The following is a 20,193-nucleotide window of genomic DNA, read 5'->3' on the forward strand; positions in this document are numbered from 1 at the left end:
ACGTCCTTGCAGTCAGATGGGATTGGAGGAAGGAATGTTAGTGTGTAACCTTTGCTATTTGGAGACCGTGTTTGCTTCTGCATCTCCACAAAGGTTACTGGGAGGGATGTTTGTTAATGGGGAGGATCTTGGGGCACAGGATTCACTTTTATAAGCGATTAGACCATGATAAATAATTTGACGCGAGCAAAGGATCAAACACTACTACCTGCTTCCCGATCCGCGCCACTAATTAATCATGCCACGCGAGCGACGCGCGACACGATTGATCCTGCTCATATCACCCGCCCCCGCAGGAGCAAGTGACGCGAGCAAAGGATCAAACACTACTAACCTGCTTCGCGATCCGCGCCACTATTTTATCATGCCACGCGAGCGACGCGCGACGCGATTGATCCTGCTCACATCATCCGCCCCCGCAGGAGCAAGCGATGCGAGCAAAGGATCAAACACTACTCTGGATGCTGTTCTACATGAGGCACTGATAAAATCTAAAAATCCTGGACTAGATTTTGTTTAAATCCTGTGCACCATTCTCACAGAACATTCGGCAAGATTATCAGAGAAGTAAACATCTTTTTTCAATTTCTTAAAAACAAAATGGTTTTACCTTTATTTTCACCAAAAAAAAATAATAAAAAATACTACAGTTCAAAATTTTGGCCTGCCACACCATATTGTTAGGTATAGTGGGGAAAGTGAATCAGCGCGGGAAGGATATCATTTATAAATTTATAAACATTTGAATATATAGCTTCGTTTGGGTTACATTCATGATACAAATATTCAGTCAACTTTCCCTTACTCGATATTTCGTATCTCGATATCGAGTTAGAGAACCATAGTAAAGTTGTTTTTCATGGCTACCTCGATTATCCCTTGGATCGCCGTTGCACTAGTTATGTATTTTGTAACTCAATACCTCCTTAAGGTGAAGATGCATCGAAGCCAAACCTCGAATTTTCAAGAGCACAAATCTAGAGAACCAGACAACCGTTTGTGCTGAAAATGCTACTCACTGGTCACTCGCTGGTGGTGACCAATCGATTAGATTTTCAGCACGAACGGGTGTCAGGTTCTCTAGATTTGTGCTCTTGAAAATTCGAGGTTTGGCTTCGATGCATCTTCACCTTAACTCGATGGTTCCTTCAATATCGAGTTATGGAGAGTTGACTGTACTCACAAATAGAACAAAAATATTTCAGTTAGTTTAATAAAAGTAATCTTTTACGAAATTGCAAAACATGTTGTATGCAACTCGTTGTCAAACTCAATTTTCACGTCACATGTTTTTTGAAAATAGTTTTTTTTTTCATTTTATTGAAGCTTCCTAAGTAGCCACAATAATTGTATTTTAACTTCAATTCTGCGAGTGCAATGTATCATTGCTTTGATTCTGCAATATGCGTGCAGTTATGCTCTAATTCCATTTTATGAATGCATTGAAGCATTGCTTTATTGTAGCAGTGAAACGTGCATTATTGGGAAATATACGGTCACCGCTCAATGCTTCATTGCATCATCTTACGCAATGATTCATCGCAACAATTACGACAAGACTACAATGCTGAATTTGTCGTCACTTTTTCCTCACTCAGGTAAATAAATTATAGAAATACATCTAAATACCCGTTCAAAATTCGCCACAAGAAATCGGGTTAAAATTTGTAGATTTGCCTTATGAGAAAACAAAAAAAAAATCACCGCAACATGGAATCGAACCAAAACCCTTGCGATCGAATGCCCGGGCGCATACCATGCGCCTACCAATGACTTAAAGTTGCGTGATGCTAAAACAAAACAAAAAGCGTAAAGATGAGCAACCAGTGTAGCCGTACAGAATAAAAACAAAACAAATTCTGAATAGCAAAAAACTGACAGACGTGATTATAACTTGAGTGTGCGATAGTCGTGTTTGTTGGCTGCACAGTTCTGCTACGCGAATACACCAGGGGCCGATATGATGGCCATATTTTGTTGCCTCTTATCGAACGCAAGCAGCGCTCACCAATACTATTACGCTATAAGCAATGCAGCTGGTGCGAATGTGGGAAAACGAACCTAGGCATACAAAATCTATGCATATTGTTCGTTATTATTTCCAAAGCGTAGCTCGCGGTTTAAAATAAAAGTAAGTTGCATTTCTATCATCGTGAAAAGAGCAATGAAGTGTTGTTTTCCTTCTTGCGGTGTCGATTTTAATAATCTGAAGAACAAGTATAACGATGATAACATTTCGCATCACAAGTTTCCAACCAATATCGATGCGCGGGATCGATGGCTAAATGCTATTGCTAACGCGGATAAAAATTGTTAAGAAAACCTAAGACTTTCAGTGCACATTCTCACATACCAGCTATGCGCAGTTTTTGTATTGTTTGGCGCATTTTGTCCCATTTTCTCTTATACGGATGGTAAACATTCAACAAATATATGAGTGTGCGTGAAAATTGCAACTGGAGTATAAATTTATGCTCCCGATAAGAAGGCACAATAAGACCTGTCAAATATCATATTAAAAAACTATGATGCAATCCCTCTGGAATACACCCTTTACACAAGTTGGTCGTCATCCTGACTGCAAACACTACGAGTGACATATTGAATTTTCCTTTGTTTTTCTGTTTTTATAAGTTGATTCCAAATAAAACAATTAAAACAGAGACAAATATAGACATAGCACTCGGGCTCACAACGGGTACCTCTTCTAGTACTACATTTCGTCCCCGGTACCCAAGTTTGACATTTGGTCCTAACACCTAATTTTATATCAGCTTTGCGATGTTACTGCTCATGATAACAGAAGGGTAGTTTCCATGGTGTCATTTCCCTGTGAAAATTCAACCTTCCGTTCGTCGCGCGGTTGACCATCACCAGAAGTACCGCGCTAATGTTGTGTGCAAAAAGCGAGATTTCAAACTCCCTGCCGAAGTGAAAAAGGATTCGACCATCCAATGTGATTTATCCAGTTAGAAAAATCTAATGAAACTACAATAATCAATCTTACATTGCTTTGGTATATTTCTCATATATAGATAAACAGTATTACAATGAAAATTACAAAACGGATCCTTCAAGCATGATGCATCAAAATGCTGAGAACAAATTCGGTAATGCTCTTGCTTTCCTTTGAACACCGTGCCGTGTTTACGGCAGAATTCTTTCCAAACGGTTAATCTAAAAATAAACGGAAAATAATCTTATGTATAAAGAAGCTTATAAATGCGTTAACTTACTTGTCGTTCTCTGCGAGAAAACGGTGTAGGGAAACCACTGGCGAATCAACAATTGTTTATTTATTATCATGGCAACGCGGGTTTGAATTTCGCAGGTAACGAGATGAACTAGATTTCAGCTTTGCAAGGCAGATACAAATGTAGGTGTTGTATTGTGCTATTCTAGTACTTCATGATCCCAAAAAAATAGTCATTTTATATGGAAGTCCTACGTCTTTATTTCGTCTTTGATTAAAACGTGATTGTCCGGTGCGGTTTACTTTTCGCGATTTTATCCGTTTCCTTGGTGTTCTTTGTGTCTCTGCCGGTATTTCACCAACAGGTTATAGGCCCAGTGTGAAAAGCGCCAAAAAAGATTCGGTTTCGGTTGTGCCGGAAAGTATTTGGAGAGCGATTCAAAAAGTGCGTGGTCGGTGCGATCCCGGTAGCGAAAAAACTTTTTCCTCAAAATGGCGGAGCAGCCACGATTCTCGCTTCCGAGACTGAACAACCAGAATTATCAATCCTGGAAGTTCAAGATCGAGATGAGCTATGGAGTGTGATCGCCTACTCTAAACCCGAGCCTGTGACGGAGGAATGGTCCAAGGCCGATTTGAAAGCCCGAGCCGAAATTTGCTTGTACATCGAGGATAGCCAGACCAGCATCGTTCGAAACTGCACCAGTGCAAAGGATGCATGGAAAGCTCTAAAGGATTGCCATGACAAGGGCTCAGAAGTGTACCTTCTCAAAAAGCTGACGCGATTGGAGCTAGGAGAAGACGTCGACATGGAGCAACATCTGCAGAAATTCGCTGATTTGGTTCAGCGATGCTACTGTGTTCGCTCCCTGATTCTTACGACCCACTAGCGACAGCACTCGAGCAGCGGCCAAACGATTGGTTGGCTCTAGATTTAGTCAAGTCAAAACTCCTCGCGGAGTCTGAGAAGCGGAGGGAACGAAGTGGATCTGCTGCTGGCGGCGGAGGTGCAGTAAAAGCTTTGCGTACGGATATTCGTAAGCATCGCAGTGGTTCGAGTGATGACAAGGAAACCCGTTCTTGTTTTTACTGCAAGATGACTGGCCACTTGAAGCGGAACTGTCGCTCTTGGAAGAAAGAAGTTGCTGATGGTTCCGTGAAGAATCAGGATGGACCGAGTCAAGCGAAGAAACCCGATGAAGCGAAAGCGAATCAAGTGAGCGTTGATGATGGACCTGTTGCCCGGATGGTCGGCTACGGCGAGCCGTCGTGGTAGTTTGTCGACCGCGGAGCGTCCCGTCATATGACTGGGCATTAGAGTGGTTCAAAAAATCGTTTTTGCTCCACACCGCTCATTCGATTCTAGATCAAATTCTGAATGTCCTCCGAAAATTTGAGCTCATTTGGATGAAAACTGAGACTGCACAAGCCTTTTGAAGTTTATATGGGAATTACTATGGGAAAAGCAAGCAATTCGTTCAATCGGTCATAGTGTTTGCCCATGTGCTCTTGGGGATTAGAACTATGTTGATACTGTGAGATACAATAATCAGTTACAACTTTGCCGAAGACCGTTTTTAAATCGGACGCCCCAGTAATTAGTTATTGATTTTCGAATGAGTTGTAAAACTATGACTATAATTATTGGGCTGTTCTGCAGGCATCACTGGGTATATGCAGTAAAACATAGTAGCCATGATTTGTGTGTGCTATCTTTCGCGCCAGGTGCAGCAATGTTGCCTGTTCAGAAGTTAAATGAGCACTGCAGAAGAATTTGTGACTGGATATAAATCAATAACTAATTACTGAGGCGTTCGATTTAAAAACGGTCTTCGGCAAAGTTGTAGCTGATAAATGTATCTCACAGTATAAACAAAGCTCTAATCCCCAAGAGCACATGGGCAAACACTATGACCGATTGAATGAATTGGTTGCTTTTCCCATAGTAATTCCCATATAAACTTCAAAGGGCTTGTGCAGTCTCAGTTTTCATCCAAATGAGCTCAAATTTTGGGAGGACACTCAGAATTTGATCTAGAATCGAATGAGCGGTGTGGAGCAAAAACGATTTTTTGAACCACTCTACTGGGCATGTTACAATTGAAAGCGAACACGTTTTTACAAAAAGCGTCTAGTTTTATTTCGTGCTCATTACTCACTCAAATTAAGTGAAAATTCTAGTTGCTATGGATACCGCAGCAAACCATGCTTACTGCGATCCAACTCATATTTGAAATTCAAATTTGCATTACGTGCTATAATTTATTATGGTTAAGCCAGTACGCTTAATATTATGGGATGGTAATATCTCCCCCCTAAGAGAGCACGTAGTCTTGAAGATGCCGTGGAAGTTTGACGGTTCTTGTTGGTCTCGATGGTAGCGGCGTTGAACTACCGGATGGTCCTGGCTGATTGATTGGTTCAGGCTGATCTTGATCTTCTGGAATATCAGGTAGGTCTTGTGCTGACAAGAAGGACGAATCTTCAGCCGCAATCGATACTGGTTGCTCTCTGGGTGCCTCTGCACTTGATGTCATTCCAAAATCGCCCAACAATACAGACAACGGTAATTTAATTTCCGCTCTTTCTTGTTTTGCTGAATCGTTCACTCGAAGTTGGTCGATGTGCGATCGTATTATCCGCTTTCGCCCAGATGCTGCATCCAGAAGTACATTGTAATGTACGTTCCCAATCGCCTCGATTACAACTACGGACTGCCACCTCCAGCTCGAATTATTTTTATGAACCTTCGCAAAGACGGTTGCTCCTGCTGCGAATTTTCGTGATTGAGAAAGCTTGATTGGTGCTGGTGCTTGTGGAGGCGCTGATGAAGGCTTGAGCAGGTCCAGTGTTGTACGCATTCGTCTGCCATTCAGTACTTATATTATGAATATATTATGAAAAATCCGTTACCTTATGGCTCATAACAGGTCTCAAACAAAGTCATTCCCAGTGCTGACGGGCGATGTTCGTGGGTTTGGTTTAAGTAAACTTTTAACAATGTTAATTTGATGGTTTTCCATAAACCATACCCACAACATGGGCTCGATAAAAATGTCAATCAATCAATTTTATTTTAATCTGTAAACAAAATAGTCATGTAACTCATAATCGTTTAAAAACAAAGCAACACTCACCCGCTTGAGATATACCCACCGTTGGTTGTCCAATTTCAACAAATGCGTTGCCTTAGCCATCGATGCCACCGCACTGCACAGGATAGTGAATGTTTAGTTAAGATTTTGGTTTATGTTGAAATTTATAACTGCAAACTCTCTACAATAAAATACAATCTGTAATATCAGATAGCACACCCCGCAAGAACATCGCTGCCAGTGCGAGTCTGTAGGACATGCATAGCCCTGAATAAGAATCAATGCGTTAGGTGAGTGCCGCGTTTGTTGTAGTTTGGTTAATTAAACTTTCTGTCGGTTTCATTACTGTGAATTCCATGTAAGCAAGAAATTAAAAGAAGCTTTGGTAATCGATCCCCGAAATGTGAAACCGAAAAACGCGTGAGCACCAAACAATGTACGTGTACATACGGCACCTATACGTTTCCGGTTTAAGAATCGTTTTCGGGATGCAGCCGAAAGTTGCTGCAGTTGTTGATTATTTGTAGAACTGATTGATTGCTCGCCAGCCTTGAAGATCTGAGTACTGATATATAATGTCTGTCGTTAGGCCTGGTGGAACCCGCTCCGGTACGGAGAACAAGGACACCTCAATAGGGAAAATTTAATGCTACCTTCACCACTAGCACAAACGGCGCCGTCCATGAGCGTAGCATGAGCTTCATGGTTCATATTTTAAAAGATTGTAATTAAGTTCACGTACTTTGGCGTGATTTGAGATTCTAACGTAATGGGCTAATGCTCACTCACTTTGTTGAATATGTTACTTTTGCTACTAGGCTAGGTCGATATATTGCTTTGGTGCTGTCTGATACGAGAAAACAGACCGTTTCACTCATAATGATATTATTTTCTCTCTGTGCGATACCTCGAAGTAGGCAGCAAATCATACAGGTTGAGTTTAGGGCGTCATTGCACTATCCGGTAAGTATTGTCAGTTCAGTCAGACTTTTTGCAAAGCATAGAGGTCCAAGTAGATATTTTGAAACAACCAAAGGTTGGTAAAAAGTAGTTGGGGGATCAATTTGACATTAAATCATGTAAGCAAACTACGATGGGGTGGTATGATGTTCGCCATTACGAAACAGTCGGTTTAGCTATTGAGTATTACAGTCGCTGCGAAGGGTCATTTTTTCCGAATTTAACTCTTTTCTATGATTGAAATAGTGGCCCTGAAAAGGGCCTTTTGGTTTGCTGCGATTATTCGATGTCGGTCGTCATTTACTTGGAGCTGGTGTACTTGGTGACGGCCTTGGTGCCTTCGGAAACAGCATGCTTAGCCAATTCTCCTGGAAGCAGAAGACGGACGGCGGTTTGAATTTCGCGGGAAGTGATTGTCGAGCGCTTGTTGTAGTGAGCAAGACGGGAGGCTTCGGCGGTAATACGTTCAAAGATGTCGTTGATGAAGCTGTTCATGATGCTCATAGCCTTTGAAGAAACGCCAGTGTCGGGATGGACTTGCTTCAACACCTTGTAGATCTAGATGGCATAGCTCTCCTTCCTGCGCTGCTTCTTCTTCTTCTTGTCGCTCTTGACAATGTTCTTCTGGGCCTTGCCGGATTTTTTCGCGGCCTTTCCACTGGTTTTCGGTGCCATCGCTATAGGTTTGACGTTGTTTTCGATCCAAAGGGAAACAGAAACTGATGCCGTTCGACCGGAGCGGTTTATCTTTTATACTCGTAGAATAGAGAGCACCGCTACGCCCCTTCGATTTGTTTGCTGTTTCGATGTTTCCACTTCTACCTCCCTGGTATTGGTACATCGCAGTGCTGCGCATGTATAAAATAACCCTCGTTCTGGCGATTCCCCATCAGTACAGTTTACGTACGCTTTGTAAACGTTTCTCTGTTAGTTAAACTCAAACCTACTATCTCATAATGTCTGGCCGCGGCAAAGGAGGCAAAGTTAAGGGAAAGGCAAAGTCCCGTTCCAACCGTGCAGGATTGCAGTTCCCGGTCGGTCGTATCCACCGTCTGCTCAGGAAGGGCAACTACGCCGAGCGAGTTGGTGCTGGCGCTCCAGTCTACTTGGCTGCCGTCATGGAATATCTGGCTGCTGAAGTTCTGGAATTAGCGGGAAACGCTGCTCGTGATAACAAGAAGACCAGAATCATTCCCCGTCATCTGCAGTTGGCCATCCGTAACGATGAGGAATTGAACAAACTGCTGTCTGGCGTTACCATTGCACAGGGTGGTGTGTTGCCAAACATTCAGGCTGTTCTGTTGCCCAAGAAAACCGAAAAGAAGGCCTAAATTACTTCCCGCTCGACTGAAGACCGTGCGCATCAAACCAAAACCGTCCTTTTCACGACGACAATATTCGTTCTACCGCTAGAGAGTTGTTCGAAATTATGTATTTGGTGTAAAGTAAACTATTGTATAGGTACGTCTAGGTGTCATTTTCGGAAGGGGATTTACCGTCGAGCAGATTGGATGGAGTTGATCGATACACCTGCAGAAAAGTTTGAAGAGCTGCAGATGCTGGTAATCCTTCTCCCTCCTGGATTTTGCGAAGCGATCTCTTAAGCGTGTCGACGAACCTTTCCGCTTGTCCATTCGACTGGGGATGGAACGGTGCGGTGCGGAAATGTATGAAGCCCAGATTCTCGCAGAATGTACGAAAATCGTATCCAGTGAACTGTGTTCCGTTATCGGACACAATCACCTTTGGTACGCCGAACCTGGCGAAGCTCTCTTGGAGGAAACCAATCGTAGCGGATGCTGTGGTCGATTTTGTCCGGAAAATTTCCGGCCACTTTGAGAACGAGTCGACGATTACCAGATAGCTGAATCCGTTGATCGGTCCGGCATAGTCGACATGGATGCGTTCCCATGGTCCTTCTGCGCTCTGCCACGGATGTGGCTCTGCTTGCGGTGGTGATTTTTGTGCATTTGCACAACTGGAGCATCGTCGAACGTACTCACCGATGTCGTCGTCGATGTTCGGCCAATAGATGGTGCTCCGAGCGATGGCTTTTACTCGCTCGATACCAGGATGACCTCGATGTAGCTGCTTCAGAAGCTTATTCCGGAAACACTCCGGTATCACCAGTCGTTCCATCATCATCACGCACCCTTGAAGTAGCGACAATGATTCGCACCGGTGGAAGAATGATTGTAGCGCCGAGTCTCGAATTGACTTGCTGTTGGTTGGCCAGCCAGTTTTGATAAACCGGATGAGTTCCTGCATTGTTGGGTCATCCGATGTAGCTTGCTTCACCATTTGGAACGTGACTGGTAGTTGCTCGAAGGTGTTATCCAAAACGTATTTCAGATCGACGTCGACATTGACTTGTGCCACGACGAATTCTTCCTCTGGACGCTCCTGATTGCTGATGAGCCGCGATAGTACATCGGCGTAGCCAAAATTATTTGTGGACATGAACTCGATTTTGAAATCGTATCCGAGCAGAGTGAGTGCCCATCGCTTCAGCCGGTTGGCCGTGTGAATGGGAATTCCTTTCTTCGACCCGAAGACTTTCACGAGTGGCTGATGGTCAGTCTGCAACTTGAACCTTCGTCCCAACAGCATGCGGTGAAACTTGGTGACAGCAAAGACCAGAGCGAGCGCTTCTTTTTCGATTTGCCCGTAGTTTTGTTCGGCCGACGACAGTGTTTTGGAGGCATGCGCAATTGCCTTGATTCGACCGTCGGGAAAGCGATGCATGATGACCGCTCCTATGCCAGTTTTGGATGCATCACCGGCCACGATGATATCGAGCGAGGGGTCGTAGTGGGTGAGGAGTAGATCCGACTGAAGAACGTGCTTGATGTCGGTGAAAGCTTGTTGGCATTCGGCAGTCCAGACGAACTTTGCATCTTTCTTCAGCAATTCATCCAGCGGCCTTCGAAGCTGATGCATTTCACGGATGAATTTTCCGTAAAAATTTACTGCACCCAGAAATGACCGCAGTGTGGAGACATCAGTTGGACGTGGCATCGAAGAAATGGCAGCTGTTTTCTCCGGATCTGGACGCAGTCCATGTTCGTCTACTATGTGTCCCAGGTACTTGATTTCCTGCTGGTAGAAATGGCATTTTTCTAGTTTCAGGTGGAACCCGTATTCCTGCAACCGGTCGAAAAGGATGCAGAGCGTTTGATAGTGTTGCTCTTCGGTTTCGCTGAATACTATGAAGTCATCCAGGAATACTTCGACGCCAGGAATTCCAGCAATCATGGTATGCATCAGTTGCTGAAACGCGCCGGGTGCTGACTTGACACCAGGAGCCAGCCTGTTGAAGTTGAATAGGCCCCGGTGTGTGTTGATGGTGAGCAGTCGTTTTGATCCGCCATCGACTTCTACCTGTAGGTAGGCATCCGATAGGTCGATGATACTGAACACCTTGCTACCGGCCAACTTGGAGAATATGTCTTCCGGCGTTGGAAGAGGATAGTTGTGCGCTTCCAGCATGGCATTCAACCCGGTCGAATAGTCGGCACAAATTCGAATTTTACCACCAGGCTTCCGAACCGCAACGATTGGTGCTGCCCAGTCGGAGTACTCTACGGGTGAGATGATACCCAACTGCTGCAGACGATCGAGCTCTGCGTCTACCAATGGAAAGGCGGTACAGGGCGTTTGGGTCGGAAGACGGGCTTGGCATCTGGTTTCAGGTGGAGGCTGACTTGGGCTTTATGGCAGTGTCCAAGAGTATCCTGAAAAACTTCGGGGAACCGCATGAGGAAGTGCTTTTCAGAAAAGGAATTTGAATTGGAAGGATTCACCTGATTGACGAACGATGACAATGGTTTCGTCCACATGTCGAAGAGGTCCATCCATTCCGAGCCGAATAAGTTGAGTCCCTTGACTGACGTGACTTGACACAGGCCAGGCTTGATGATGTTGTTAACTCCAACAAGGCAGGTGAATTCCCCCAGCAGTGGAAGAGGGTCTCTGGATGCGGAGAGTGCTTCACAGGTCGATGGCTTGAGTGCAGGTGATCCAATCTTTCTCCACGTTTCTTCACTGATTATGGTGATTGGTGATCCGCTATCAAGCTGCAGCGTGGCTTGACGACCGTTCAGCATTGTTGAGACGTACCGGTTGAGTGTACCGGTGTGATTCACCGTGTGAACGACGTTGGCTTGGTACTTGGTCTTTTTGTGTTGCTTCTTACCTTTCCTCTGGCTTGGATGATCACCAGTAGGCGCGCTTGATGGCTTGGTGAAACAACCGCAGTATCCCTCCTTGTGTCCTACACGGTTCCATGATTTGCACAGATGGCTGCTGTATGTGCAATCTTTGACGAAGTGCATTTGCCCGCATTGCCAGCATGGCGTCTTCGGGGATTTGACTTCCGGCTTGAACGTAGATTTGGAAACGTCTATTGGCCTCTTCTTCTCACTGATGGCGTGCACTGTTGCTTTGGAGCTGGTTGGATGCTCAATCAAATTGTTGTCCGCCTTCAGATTAACGAGCTGCTGGAACTCGTCGATGAGAGTTTGAAGAGTCACTGGCACAGGTCTCTCGTTCTCCATCCGGGTGAGCAATCTCGTCCGAATATCCGCATGCTTGGTTGCCTTCAGTCCGGTGACGAACACCAGACATTTGAATTGGTCGATTGTCAGGTTCACAAAATCGAAGTCTTCACACGCTCGGTTGACCCTTCCGCCATACGTGATGACGTCATCGCCTTCACTTTTCGTCAGTTGGAGGCACTGGAACCGACGACGGAAAAGTGAGGTTTGTTCGCCGAAAATCTTTTTCAGCGTTTCCACCGTGTCGTTGAACGTGATCTCCCTCGGCAATCGTGGGAGGATGTAATTTAGATACCGACTGTGAGATGTAGTATCTAGTTTTCGCAGCAACAGCCGAACTTTGGCTGCGTCGTCCAAATGGCGTGCGTCGCTCTCGAAAAGATCCGTGTACCGAGCGAACCACTTCTCAAACGTGATGCCGTTCTCTGGGTCGAAAACGAACTCGCTGATGTTTGAGGAAAGCGCTTCCAGGGTCTGCTCCGGATTCGGCTGATTTTGAGCTGCAATCCGCTGCAGAAGCTGGGTGATCTGGAAAATCGCCGTTTGGATGTCTCCGATCGGTTGCTCAGCACGTGTTGCGGCCGGTTCTCCTGATGCTTGCGCCATTGTCGAAGTTTCGGCTTTGCAATTTGCTTCGATTTTCAATTTTCACTAAAACTCGTCGCCAAAATTTGTTACAATTGAAAGCGAACACGTTTTTACAAAAAGCGTCTAGTTTTATTTCGTGCTCATTACTCACTCAAATGGAGTGAAAATTCTAGTTGCTATGGATACCGCAGCAAACCATGCTTACTGCGATCCAACTCATATTTGAAATTCAAATTTGCATTACGTGCTATAATTTATTATGGTTAAGCCAGTACGCTTAATATTATGGGATGGTAATAGGGCACAAGAAATTTTTTCGATCATTGAGTGAAACGAAAGACATCAGCGTGATGTTGGCAGATCGAGAGAAGGCCGACGCAACCGGCATCGGCCACAGTACGATCGTTAGGATGAGTATCCGCTCATCGCACTCGCGATCCTGCTATGAAAATTATATGGCAGGATTTGCAGAAAGAAATCAAGAAACGTTTTGCTCAATTAAGAAACAAAAATTTTGAAAATAAAATTTCTCAATTGGACCCTGGCTCTAAGCCCTTTTGGAAATTATCTAAAATCTTGAAAAAACCTCAGAAGCCAATACCGGCATTGAAAGAGGAAAACAAATTATTACTAACTAATTGCGAAAAAGCTCAAAAACTTGCTATGCAGTTTGAAAGTGCGCACAATTTTAATTTAGGACTTACTAGTCCAATTGAAAATCAAGTTACTCAGGAGTTCGAAAATATTTTCAATCAAGAAAACGTTTTCGAAAATGCCTGGGAGACTGATTTGGAAGAAGTGAGAACTATTATTAAAAAATTCAAAAACATGAAAGCTCCTGGCGATGATGGAATTTTCTACATCCTCATCAAGAAACTTCCAGAAAGTAGCTTATCATTTTTAGTTGATATATTTAACAAATGTTTTCAATTAGCATATTTTCCTGACAAATGGAAAAATGCTAAGGTTGTTCCAATTTTAAAACCAGACAAAAATCCTGCAGAAGCTTCTAGCTATCGTCCAATCAGTTTGCTTTCCTCCATCAGTAAACTTTTTGAAAAGGTTATTTTGAACAGAATGATGGCCCACATCAACGAAAATTCAATTTTTGCCAATGAACAGTTCGGATTCCGCCATGGACATTCGACCACTCATCAACTTTTACGTGTAACAAATTTGATCCGTTCCAACAAATCTGAAGGCTATTCTACTGGTCTTGCTCTTCTAGACATAGAAAAAGCATTCGACAGTGTTTGGCATGAAGGTTTGATTGTAAAATTAAAAAACTTTAATTTTCCAACATACATTGTTAGAATAATTCAAAGTTATCTGTCAAATCGTACACTTCAGGTTAATTATCAGAACTCTAGATCTGAAAGACTTCCTGTAAGAGCTGGTGTTCCTCAAGGCAGCATTTTGGGACCAATATTATACAATATTTTCACATCTGACTTACCTGAGTTACCTCAGGGATGTCAAAAATCTTTGTTTGCGGATGACACAGGCCTCTCCGCCAAAGGACGAAGCCTGCGTGTCATCTGTAGTCGATTGCAAAAAAGTTTGGATATTTTTTCTTCATACTTGCAAAAATGGAAGATTTCTCCTAATGCTTCCAAAACTCAACTAATAAAATTCCCACATAAACCAAAAGCTCTTTATTTGAAACCTTCAAGTAGACATGTTGTCACGATGAGAGGGGTTCCAATAAATTGGTCAGATGAAGTTAAGTATCTAGGGCTCATGCTAGATAAGAATTTAACTTTCAAAAATCACATTGAGGGCATTCAAGCCAAATGTAATAAATATGTAAAATGTCTCTATCCCCTTATTAATAGAAAATCAAAACTTTGTCTTAAGAACAAGCTTTTGATATTCAAACAAATTTTCAGGCCAGCCATGTTGTATGCTGTACCAATATGGACTAGCTGTTGTAATACCAGGAAGAAAGCTCTGCAGAGAATTCAAAATAAAATTTTGAAAATGATTCTGAGGCTTCCTCCCTGGTATAGTACCAATGAGTTACATAGAATATCCAATGTTGAAACATTGGAACAAATGTCAAATACAATCATTGATAATTTCAGGCAAAAATCGTTACAATCTTCTATTGCCACGATTAATGCGTTATATGTTTAGGTTAAGTTAGGTTAAGTATATTAAAAAAAAAAAAAATTTTCTCTTATAAGCAGGTGAAATCAACTCACCTGTAAAAAAAAACTGAACTGCTACGGCAAATGAAATGTTATATGTTGTTAACAAAATGTTAATTAAATCTTAAATTTGTTTTACCAAATTAGGATGATAGTGTTGTCTAATAACACAGAACACCTAGATATAAGAAATGAATGTAATGTTTGAAATGATACTAATAAAGAAATTAAAAAAAAAAAAAAAAAAAAAAGTATCGCTCATGGTCCAGTAGTCCGCTCACGAGTTCAAAAAGTAAGGTAATTTGAGTAAATCCAGATTTTTACGCTCGCCATAAAAACAATATGCTATAAAATATTTGACAGATGCTGACTATCTGCACTGAGCTGAAACTTAGAAATATATCCTCAGCATGCCTTGACAAACCGTCAAATTTCATTGCTATTTTTTTGTCTGTCAATCAAACGAAAATTTTGTTTGAATTTGCGGAAATAATTTTATTCGTTATTGGCCCTGTCCTTTGGTTCAGAAAGGGGTATGGGCGCGTTCTACCAACTCGATCGAGGCAGATTTCTTGTGTGAACAAGTTACAACATGGACGTTCTAAAGTGCCTGAATGAAGTGTTGTGCTTGTGGGGAGCACTTGAAGATGGGATGGAAGGTCATTACTTCGCGTTCGTGCTTTACTTCTGCTTATCAAAAAAGTTATATACAATAACCAACCCCTAGCTTAACTATCTAAATTAACAGTTGCAAACGCAGTCGTCGTTCTGAGCTTACTATCATGCCGTCGCGTTAATTCTATCGTAATGATCTTTTACCTACATCAGTCGAACTGTTCTGAATAGCCGTTGTGAGAATATCGTCAAGAACTTCTCACATGCAATAAAGCTGGATTGTCCTACATTGAAACATCAAGGTTTTCGCTCTTTCGGATTTGTTTTTTGTTGTTAATCATTATTGAGCATTTTGCACCTTATTAGACTACTGTGCAAACAATTTTTGCACAGTGAACATTTTCACACCTCACACGCCTCACACATACACGTGCATTAAAGTTTGACAACTGCTTCGATACCAACGTTTTTCGTCTTTGTTTTGATTTATCTTTGCGCGAACGATTTGTATATTCCACTAATTAGTCATAAGTTTTGCAAAAGCCAAAGTGATAAATTAGGATTTCTTTGAAAAATAAAGTGATTTGTTAGCAAATTATGCCTGGTGAGTGCTTCGTTTGCAATTCGTATGTTTGAGTAATCAAATTTATTTCTGACTCTAACAACTCCTATGGTTTTAGTCATCGTTATCAAATTTCTGAATGCAAACCAATTGCCAGATACACCGCCGGAAGAAATGTCCAGTGAGTAGCACACAAAATACCCTTCCAGAAGACCGTGGTCATCCTACAGTTCAGTTCGTTCTTCAACGGAGTATTTGGGAGATGAACGATGAAGACTGAAGTAACTGAAAATTCTTCCACTAGTAGGAATGCCGAGCCGCTCATAATCTACGAACTGAATCTGCTAACGGGAAACGAAACTGATTCCTGGCACTCGGACGACTATCAGCTATCTCTGACATGGAGTACAGACACTCAAGATATGCAGATGCTAACTCCCTCCCTTCCCTGTCAGCATTCCCCCAAAGTCACAATGGGATGGTAAGCCGATATTCTCTAAGGTTGTTCGTAACCCCGGCCAGTACCGGGAGAAGGTAGGGGTAGAAGTTGATGCGCAGGAGGTTAAGGGTCACACAAAAGGTTCTAGTTTATTCCTGCAGGTACGCGAGGTGCAACATGCCCAGTTTGAAAAATTTTGAAACGTCATAACTTTTCAAAGCATACGCCTACTGTATAGGTGAGTGTGTAAAATGTATCTGGCAAATGAACAATTGCATTAGAATCTAAAGATTCGTGCAATGGTCAATAGTTTCAGGAATTGTTATAGTGGGAATCCAAAGGACGAATTATGTATGACTTCAATGTAGGCCAATACTGCAATAACGCATGTAACAATCACTAACGTTCCTTCTCTCTTTATCCTTGTTTTTTTGTTCATATCTAACCCAACTGTTTCAACTGTCTGCAGAGAGAAGACTGAAACGTCTGTTGAGTGCCTGCGATTTGGGAGACATGCAGCCAATGCACCTCCTCGTGAAAATGATGGAGCTCGCCGCTGGATTGAATGTCATGGACGACCTTCTCAAGATGTTGTTTTTGCAATCACACTTGATCTGGAGAGGGAGTACCATCAGATTCTGATTGAAGATTTAGATATTTCGAAGACGGCCGTTATAACTCCGTTCGGAGTTCGGACTCTTCGAATTCACGCGAATGCAGTTCGGTTAATGCACCGCCACAATCTAAATGAAACCTACAAAAAAAAAAAAAAAAAAACAAAAGAGAATGATTATTAAGCGATTAAAGCATTTTCTATGCAAATCGGAATTAGATTTTAGTTTGAGTGACAGAACAGCAACGAAATTTTTTTCAGTGAGGGATGGGTTACTAGGGATTTATTTTCGCGTTTCAGTTCAGTGGTGATAGTCAGCTTCTGTCAAAGATTTTATAGCATGGCGAGCGTAATACCGTCCACAGTATGATTCTATTTGTCGATTTGAATTGTATAACGGCTAAAGTTTTCAAATTTACGTTGTGTAAACTTATCATTTTCCAGTGTGAGTGGGCTACTGGAACATAAGCGGGAACTGGTGCACTGAAGTGGTTAAATGAGTTTATCTATTTACGGTATTTGTGAAATAAGGAGGCTCAACGGTTTTTGGAGTCATGTCTACTTTCCGCACCAAATGTATCATATACAAAAGGTTTACAAGGCCGTTAGTTCAAATTACTTTGATGCATTGTCAATTTTGTATGTTACGCAGTATATCATCCACGGTTAAACATAGTGTCAACGCTGACATGAGTCCGAAGTCAATATAAGTCAAATAGTCTGATTCTTTTGTGCGATGTTCTTTGCGCATTACACTGTTAAATGACCTTAGAGCCATACCTTAATCACTTTTTCTCATTCCCAGGCATCTTCATAGATCCGTCCATATGGCCAACGGTGCAGTCGATCGTCAATTCGCTGGACTACAACATCTACCCGTTTCAGTCATCCAACGATCTACTGTACTCCAAGGCTGCCCATCTTCTCTACGAACTACCGTGGTCCAATCCGAACTCGTCAATTGCAGTGCGATCGGAATCGGCCGAAACCTCCGACAAGTTCACCGCCATCTGCCGGCATGAGCATCTTTTCTTGGAAAACTTCCCCAGCGACCACACCATTTTCATCATCCTGGGGCTTACTCGATCCGTGAGCTTTGCAACGAATGGAACGTTGATCGTTGTGTTGTCTGGTCGTGATATGCTTATTGTATTAGGTTTGTTATGAAGAGATATGTGCGAGTTTTACGTTGTTCACGCTATTGCTATTTTCAGATCTTCCTAACGAATCTTACATAATCACTGAAATGATTATGTAATGAAAATGAAATCAACTTGCCATGGACGGAAGATAGAGATCGCTACGGATCAAACATTTTAGCCAGTGATGTCCTTTCATCGGGTTCGGTATTTTTGGAGTTAGTGGAGCTGTTGAACCTACACACAAAAGAAAATTGTTCGGAAATCGACCAATCACTATGTTCACATCTGAATGCCACTTTGGATAATTGGCAGTACTATGCAAAGGTCCCATCGCAGAAAATCATTTCGATGCTCAATTTAGAAAACTTTACGCAGTCAATGACGTTCGAAATGCGCCAAAAGTTTAGTTCAAAGGCAAATAGTAGCGAAGAAATATTGGATTTGAAGCCGATAGCAAGCTCCAACATGGTAACTAATGTTACAACACTTTATCATCTGAATGAGTACAAGCATCAATCCTCTGAATCCCTGAAACTGGGAAACATATTCTTCTGTAGCAAGGAGTTCGAAATTCGCCATCCAGACTATATTGAACATCGTCGCCCGATCTACCATGGAAATGATTACTACGAAATGTATTGGCAGGTCAAACAAGAAGCTTTAGTGGCAGCGGGACTTACCATTGCCTCTCTTGGAATTCTTTTTTGTCTAGCCATTCTAATTTTCTTGATCGTTCGCGTCTGCATGGATGATGTACTAGAAGGAAATCCACTGAGCAGTATACTGCTACTGATAAGCTTGATATTCCAGTTTGCCTCATTTCTCCCGTTTAGTCCCGAATACACAGGTTATATGCCTGATCTTCTACACAAAGCTGACACTATCTACACGTGGAATACTTTATGTACTGTCAAGTTCTTTCTCTTATCAGTATGCTATAGTACAAAATTTTCGTTGCTGTTGTGTCGTGCGATAATGCTAGCGTCAATCGGTAGCGAAGGAGGATTCTTATCGCACGTGAACGGCTATCTGCAGAGCGTGATTTGCATTTTCAGTACCTTGGTCCAGTTGGGACTCTCTACGCAACTGGTTATCGTCTTGCACGCAAGCTCACACAACATTTCTTGTAACGAAATTTACTACGGAAACTGGTTCTGGGCAACCATTGCCTACGATGGAATACTCCTGGCAGCGTTGTTCGTCTTGTCGCCGTATATTTTTAGATCTCAAAGAAACTACCGGGAAGGAATGCTATTAGTTACAGGATCTATTCTTTGCTTAGTGATATGAACAACACGGATACCACCCTGTGTATTTGGCTATGAATGGCGTGAAGCTGCTGTTTCCTTAGGGTTGGTAGCAACTGCTCTTGCCGTTCTGGTGGGAGTTATGATTCCAAGATGTTTCCTAATGGTTCGAAGCATCGCTCGTTCCGATCTTGTTCAAGCGCTTCCATCGCTCACATCACTAGCCTTTGCTCAAGCCAACCAATACATTTCCGAACAGGTCGGCTGAATTTGTAGAATTTCCGACAACCTTTACTTAGCCTTTGTCTCTCATTGCAGAGTGTTTACGAGTGTGTAAATTCGGCAATGCGCCAACAGAGATCCGCAACTGCGGAGACATTTATGGAGCACGAGATCGATGAACCGTACCGTAATTTCGGGTGAAATTGATCATTTTCCACGGTTTTTCTTGTCCGTTTTCTATAATGTTGACAATGCCAAATAATTGAATGCAGGAAAACAAGTACGAAGGTGAGTCTCATTGACTCATATACCGAAATTTTCCAACAAATGTCATTTTAGTGCTAAGAAAAATCTCTAAAATAAAAAATCGAGGAATCTCGTTTCGGGGTGAAATTGATCACTTGTCAATGCGATTATTGTTAGATTTCAAACCAACTCTATATGATAAATTTGAGGTCCCTGAATCCGAATATGCTTGCTAAATTCTTAACAATACAATAATTATAGAAATAATGAATAGTTAAATTTCAAGAATTACGCGAAAAACGCCTAAATGTATGCAATTTCCTAGGAAATTTCTCAATATCAAACAGAAATTCAATTATTTCCACCAAATGACCAAATTGGTACGAGTTTTGGTTATAAAATCTGGTTTGGGGATATATCTCAAGCATCCTCACAAACTTTCAGGTTTATACCATGTTCAAATCATTGTTTAGAACTAGAAGTTTATGGATGTTTGTCAATATTGCACCGCACATGATATTGGAATTTTACATTATTTTCATAGAAATAAACATATTTTAACGCA

General features: G+C 42.2%; 2 protein-coding genes across 2 annotated transcripts; both read left to right on the plus strand.

Annotated features, from left to right (window-relative positions):
- Nucleotides 1-8,204: 8,204 nt before the first annotated feature.
- Nucleotides 8,205-8,579, plus strand: LOC5568655 (histone H2A). Its single transcript, XM_001652439.1, has one exon. It carries the CDS (start codon nucleotides 8,205-8,207, stop codon nucleotides 8,577-8,579), a length of 375 nt encoding a protein of 124 aa, XP_001652489.1.
- An 8,273-nt stretch (nucleotides 8,580-16,852) lies between these two features.
- On the plus strand, nucleotides 16,853-19,628 carry LOC110679555 (protein bride of sevenless-like). Its single transcript, XM_021854486.1, has 3 exons — nucleotides 16,853-17,927; nucleotides 17,986-19,419; nucleotides 19,479-19,628. The coding sequence occupies exon 2, from the start codon at nucleotides 18,262-18,264 to the stop codon at nucleotides 19,201-19,203; it is 942 nt and encodes a 313-aa protein (XP_021710178.1). The 5' UTR covers nucleotides 16,853-17,927; nucleotides 17,986-18,261; the 3' UTR covers nucleotides 19,204-19,419; nucleotides 19,479-19,628.
- Nucleotides 19,629-20,193: the final 565 nt, after the last annotated feature.

Source organism: Aedes aegypti, chromosome 3 (assembly GCF_002204515.2).
Source record: "Aedes aegypti strain LVP_AGWG chromosome 3, AaegL5.0 Primary Assembly, whole genome shotgun sequence".
Taxonomy (NCBI): domain Eukaryota; kingdom Metazoa; phylum Arthropoda; class Insecta; order Diptera; family Culicidae; genus Aedes; species Aedes aegypti.

What these genes read in the sequence shown, in the direction of transcription:
- LOC110679555 (XM_021854486.1), top strand. Translation starts at nt 18,262, where the DNA reads ATGCTCAATTTAGAAAACTTTACGCAGTCAATGACGTTCGAAATGCGC.
- LOC5568655 (XM_001652439.1), top strand. Translation starts at nt 8,205, where the DNA reads ATGTCTGGCCGCGGCAAAGGAGGCAAAGTTAAGGGAAAGGCAAAGTCC.